Consider the following 6,425-nt stretch of genomic DNA (forward strand, 5'->3'; position numbering starts at 1 on the left):
TATAGGGTGTGGGATACTGCGATAGGGGGTGTGGGATATCGCAATAGGGGGTGCGGGGTATGGGATATCGGGATATGGGGTATGGGATATGGGGTATGAGATATAGGTTATGGGATATCAGGATACAGGGTATGGGGTATCGGGATATGGGATATCGCAATATGGGGTATAGCACATGGGGTATGGGATATGGGGATATAGGGTGTGGGATATTGCGATATGAGGTATGGATATGGGATATAGGATATGGGGTGTGGGATATGGGGTGTGGGATATTGCAGTATGGGGATATGGGGCATGGGATATCAGGATATAAGTTATGGGATATCGGGATATGGGGCATCGCGGCATGGGATCTGGGGTGTGGGATATCGGGATATGGGGATATAGGGTATGGGATATGGGGTTATTGTGGGATATCAGGACATGGGGTTATTATGGGATATCAGGACATGGGGTTATTATGGGGTTATTATGGGATATCAGGACATGGGGTTATTATGGGATATCAGGATATGGGGTTATTATGGGGTTATTATGGGATATCAGGACATGGGGTTATTATGGGATATCAGGACATGGGGTTATTATGGGATATCAGGATATGGGGTTATTATGGGATATCAGGACATGGGGTTATTATGGGGTTATTATGGGATATCAGGACATGGGGTTATTATGGGATATCAGGACATGGGGTTATTATGGGGTTATTATGGGATATCAGGACATGGGGTTATTATGGGATATCAGGATATGGGGTTATTATGGGGTTATTATGGGATATCAGGACATGGGGTTATTATGGGATATCAGGACATGGGGTTATTATGGGGTTATTATGGGATATCAGGACATGGGGTTATTATGGGATATCAGGACATGGGGTTATTATGGGATATCAGGATATGGGGTTATTATGGGATATCAGGATATGGGGTTATTATGGGGTTATTATGGGATATCAGGACATGGGGTTATTATGGGATATCAGGATATGGGGTTATTATGGGGTTATTATGGGATATCAGGACATGGGGTTATTATGGGATATCAGGATATGGGGTTATTATGGGGTTATTATGGGATATCAGGACATGGGGTTATTATGGGGTTATTATGGGATATCAGGACATGGGGTTATTATGGGATATCAGGATATGGGGTTATTATGGGGTTATTATGGGATATCAGGACATGGGGTTATTATGGGGTTATTATGGGATATCAGGACATGGGGTTATTATGGGGTTATTATGGGATATCAGGATATGGGGTTATTATGGGATATCAGGACATGGGGTTATTATGGGATATCAGGATATGGGGTTATTATGGGATATCAGGACATGGGGTTATTATGGGATATCAGGATATGGGGTTATTATGGGATATCAGGATATGGGGTTATTATGGGATATCAGGATATGGGGTTATTATGGGATATCAGGACATGGGGTTATTATGGGATATCAGGATATGGGGTTATTATGGGGTTATTATGGGATATCAGGACATGGGGTTATTATGGGATATCAGGATATGGGGTTATTATGGGGTTATTATGGGATATCAGGACATGGGGTTATTATGGGGTTATTATGGGATATCAGGACATGGGGTTATTATGGGGTTATTATGGGATATCAGGACATGGGGTTATTATGGGGTTATTATGGGATATCAGGACATGGGGTTATTATGGGATATCAGGACATGGGGTTATTATGGGGTTATTATGGGATATCAGGACATGGGGTTATTATGGGATATCAGGATATGGGGTTATTATGGGGTTATTATGGGATATCAGGACATGGGGTTATTATGGGGTTATTATGGGATATCAGGACATGGGGTTATTATGGGGTTATTATGGGATATCAGGACATGGGGTTATTATGGGATAGCAGGATATGGGGTTATTATGGGGTTATTATGGGATATCAGGACATGGGGTTATTATGGGATATCAGGACATGGGGTTATTATGGGATATCAGGATATGGGGTTATTATGGGATATCAGGACATGGGGTTATTATGGGGTTATTATGGGATATCAGGACATGGGGTTATTATGGGATATCAGGATATGGGGTTATTATGGGGTTATTATGGGATATCAGGACATGGGGTTATTATGGGATATCAGGATATGGGGTTATTATGGGGTTATTATGGGATATCAGGACATGGGGTTATTATGGGATATCAGGACATGGGGTTATTATGGGGTTATTATGGGATATCAGGACATGGGGTTATTATGGGATATCAGGACATGGGGTTATTATGGGGTTATTATGGGATATCAGGACATGGGGTTATTATGGGATATCAGGATATGGGGTTATTATGGGGTTATTATGGGATATCAGGACATGGGGTTATTATGGGGTTATTATGGGATATCAGGACATGGGGTTATTATGGGATATCAGGATATGGGGTTATTATGGGGTTATTATGGGATATCAGGACATGGGGTTATTATGGGATATCAGGACATGGGGTTATTATGGGACATCACGCACACCCCAACCCCTCACTCCCCATGGATCACCTTGAACCCTTTATTAAAGGAGCAGCGGGGGGGGGGGGATGGGATCCGATCCCCATAGGGGGAGGGGGAAAAGGGGGGCTGGGCCCCATGGGGCCCCCCCCCCCCCCCCCTTTCAGCCCTTGCCCTGTCCCCGCTGCAGCTCCTGCTGCAGCCGCCCCAGCGCGTCCCGGTGCTGCTCCGAGCGCCGCTCCAGGTCCTGCATCTGCTGCTCGTAGCGGCGGCTGCGGGAGAGAGGGGGCAGACCCATAGGAACGGGGGCATCGCCCCATAGATAACGGGGGCAGACCCATGGATAACGGGGGCATCGCCCCATAGATAACGGGGACAGACCCATAGGAACGGGGGCATCACCCCATAGATACCGGGGACAGACCCATGGATAACGGGGGCATCGCCCCATAGATAACGGGGGCAGACCCATGGAGAACGGGGGCAGACCCATGGATAACGGGGGCAGACCCATAGGAACGGGGTCATCGCCCCATGGATAACGGGGACAGACGGATAGGAACAGGGTCAGACCCATGGATAACGGGGGCAGACCCATAGATAACGGGGGCAGACCCATAGATAATGGGATCAACGCCCCATGGATAACGGGGGCATCGCCCCATAGATAATGGGATCAACACCCCATGGATAACGGGGGCATCGCCCCATAGATAATGGGATCAACACCCCATGGATAACGGGGGCATCGCCCCATAGATAATGGGAACAACACCCCATGGATAACGGGGGCATCCCCCCATGGATAATGGGATCAACACCCTATGGATAACGGGGGCATCGCCCCATAGATAACGGGGTTGTCGCCCCATGGATAACGGGGTCAGACCCATAGATAACGGGGTCAGACCCATAGATAACGGGGGCAGACCCATAGATAACGGGGTCAGACCCATGGATAACGGGAGCATTGCCCCACAGATAACGGGGCTGTCGCCCCATGGATAATGGGGTCAGACCCATAGATAACGGGGTCAGACCCATGGATAACGGGGGCAGACCCATAGATAATGGGGTCAGACCCATGGATAACGGGGGCATCGCCCCACAGATAACGGGGTTGTCACCCCATGGATAATGGGGTCAGACCCATAGATAACGGGGTCAGACCCATGGATAACGGGGGCAGACCCATAGATAATGGGGTCAGACCCATGGATAACGGGGGCATCGCCCCACAGATAACGGGGTTGTCGCCCCATGGATAATGGGGTCAGACCCATAGATAACGGGGGCAGACCCATGGATAACGGGGGCATCGCCCCACAGATAATGGGGTTGTCACCCCATGGATAATGGGGTCAGACCCATAGATAACGGGGTCAGACCCATGGATAACGGGGGCATCACCCCATGGATAACGGGGCATCGCCCCATAGATAACGGGATCCTCGCCCCATAGATCCCCGCCCCATAGATCCCCGCCCCATAGATCCCCGCCCCATAGATCCCCACTCACATCTCCCCATTGATGTACTCCAGGCGCTTCCCCACCGTGCCCTTGGCCTCCTCCAGCTCCTGCTTCACCAGCACCGGCCCCAGCAGCTTGAAGATGGGGTTGGAGGCATCCAGGAGCTCCAGCTCCTAAAGGGCAGCGGTTTTGGGGTGAATTTGGGGGTTTTGGGGTCATTTTGGGCTGATTTTGGGGTTTTTGGGGTGTTTTAGGGTATTTTTGGGGTGTTTTATGGGGTTTTTGGGGTGTTTTTGGGGTGTTTTAGGGGGGCTTTAGATGGGTTTTAGGGGGGGTTGGAGCTGGGGTTGGAGGCATCCAACAGCTCCAGCTCCTAAAGGGCAGCGGTTTTGGGGTGAATTTGGGGGTTTTTGGGTCATTTTGGGCTGATTTTGGGGTTTTTGGGGGTTTTGGGGTGTTTTGGGGTGTTTTTGGGGTGTTTTATGGGGGCTTTGGATGGGTTTTAGGGGGGGTTGGAGCTGGGGTTGGAGGCATCCAACAGCTCCAGCTCCTAAAGGGCAGCGTTTTTGGGGTAAATTTGGGGGTTTTTTGGTCATTTTGGGCTGATTTTGGGGTTTTTGGGGGGTTTTAGGGGGGTTTTTGGGGTGTTTTATGGGGTTTTTGGGGTGTTTTAGGGAGGTTTTAGATGGGTTTTAGGGGGGTTTGGAGCTGGGGTTGGAGGCATCCAGGAGCTCCAGCTCCTAAAGGGGAGCGGATTTGGGGTGAATTTGGGGGTTTTGGGTCATTTTGGGCTGATTTTGGGGTTTTGGGGGGGTTTTAGGGTATTTTTGGGGTGTTTTAGGGGGGCTTTGGATGGGTTTTAGGGGGGGTTGGAGCTGGGGTTGGAGGCATCCAACAGCTCCAGCTCCTAAAGGGGAGTGGATTTGGGGTGAATTTGGGGGTTTTTGGGTCATTTTGGGCTGATTTGGGGGTTTTTGGGGGGTTTTGGGGTGTTTTGGGGTGTTTTTGGGGTGTTTTATGGGGGCTTTGGATGGGTTTTAGGGGGGGTTGGAGCTGGGGTTGGAGGCATCCAGCAGCTCCAGCTCCTAAAGGGCAGCGGTTTTGGGGTGAATTTGGGGGTTTTTTGGTCATTTGTGGGTGATTTTGGGGTTTTTGGGGGGTTTTAGGGGGGTTTTTGGGGTGTTTTATGGGGTTTTTGGGGTGTTTTAGGGAGGTTTTAGATGGGTTTTAGGGGGGTTTGGAGCTGGGGTTGGAGGCATCCAGGAGCTCCAGCTCCTAAAGGGGAGCGGTTTTGGGGTGAATTTGGGGGTTTTGGGTCATTTTGGGCTGATTTTGGGGGTTTTGGGGGGTTTTAGGGGGGCTTTGGATGGGTTTTAGGGGGGTTGGGGATGCTTTGGGGGCTTTATGGGGTTTGGGGGCTAGGGGTATTTTGGGGTGTTTTATTTGGGGTATTTTGGGGTGTTTAGGGGGTTTTGGGGGTGTGTTTAGGGGTGGGTGTTTTGGGGGTATTTTGGGGTGTTTTGGGGGTATTTTGGGGTGTTTAGGGGGTATTTTGGGGTGTTTAGGTATTTTGGGGTGTTTTGTGGGGTAATTTGGGGTATTTTGGGGTGTTTTGGGGGTATTTTGGGGTGTTTAGGGGGTATTTTGGGGTGTTTAGTGGTGTTTAGAGGGTATTTTGGGGTGTTTAGTGGTGTTTAGAGGGTATTTTGGGGTGTTTAGGGGTATTTTGGGGTATTTTGGGGTGATTTTGGGGGTGATGTTAGGGTATTTTGGGGTGATTTTGGGGTGATGTTGGGGTATTTTTGGGTGATTTTGGGGTGTTTTGGGGGTATTTTGGGGTGTTTTGGGGTATTTTGGGGTTGTTTTGGGGTATTTTGGGGTGTTTTGGGGGTATTTTGGGGTGTTTTGGGGGTATTTTGGGGTATTTTTGGCTGTTTTGGGGGTATTTTGGGGTGTTTTGGGGGTATTTTGGGGTGTTTAGGGGGTATTTTGGGGTGTTTTGGGGGTATTTTTGGCTGTTTTGGGGGTATTTTGGGTATTTTTGCCCGTTTTGGGGGGTTTCTGACCTCCTTGACGATGTTGTTCTCAGTCAGCTGCGCCTCCAGCTTCTGTCGTGCGGCCACGGCGCGGCTCAGGTCTGGGGGGGAGAATGGGGGGGGCAGGGGGGTTTGGGGTGAAATGAGGGGATTTTGGGTAAAATGAGGGGTTTTGGGGTGAAATGATGAGGGGGTTTTGGGTGAAATGAGGGGGTTTTGGGGTGAAATGAGGGGGTTTTGGGGTGAAATGAGGGGGTTTTGGGGTGAAATGAGGGGTTTTGGGGTGAAATGAGGGGGTTTTGGGGTGAAATGAGGGGTTTTGGGGTGAAATGAGGGGGTTTTGGGGTGAAATGAGGGGGTTTTGGGGTGAAATGAGGGGGTTTTGGGGTGAAATGAGGGGTTTT

General features: G+C 49.6%; 1 protein-coding gene across 1 annotated transcript; it reads right to left on the bottom strand.

The window, feature by feature from the left end:
* Positions 1-2,676: 2,676 nt before the first annotated feature.
* PFDN6 (prefoldin subunit 6) lies at positions 2,677-6,135 on the bottom strand (the record flags this gene model as incomplete). The annotated part of the gene is made up of 3 exons (XM_057426945.1): positions 2,677-2,786; positions 4,034-4,158; positions 6,052-6,135. Coding segments are annotated over 3 exons (318 nt in total), but the record flags the coding sequence as incomplete, so codon positions are not given.
* Positions 6,136-6,425: the final 290 nt, after the last annotated feature.

The sequence above is a fragment of the Pezoporus wallicus genome, unplaced genomic scaffold, assembly GCF_028554395.1.
Source record: "Pezoporus wallicus isolate ANWC-B61680 ecotype Strahan unplaced genomic scaffold, APGP_CSIRO_Pwel_v1 contig_13155, whole genome shotgun sequence".
Taxonomy (NCBI): Eukaryota; Metazoa; Chordata; class Aves; order Psittaciformes; family Psittacidae; genus Pezoporus; species Pezoporus wallicus.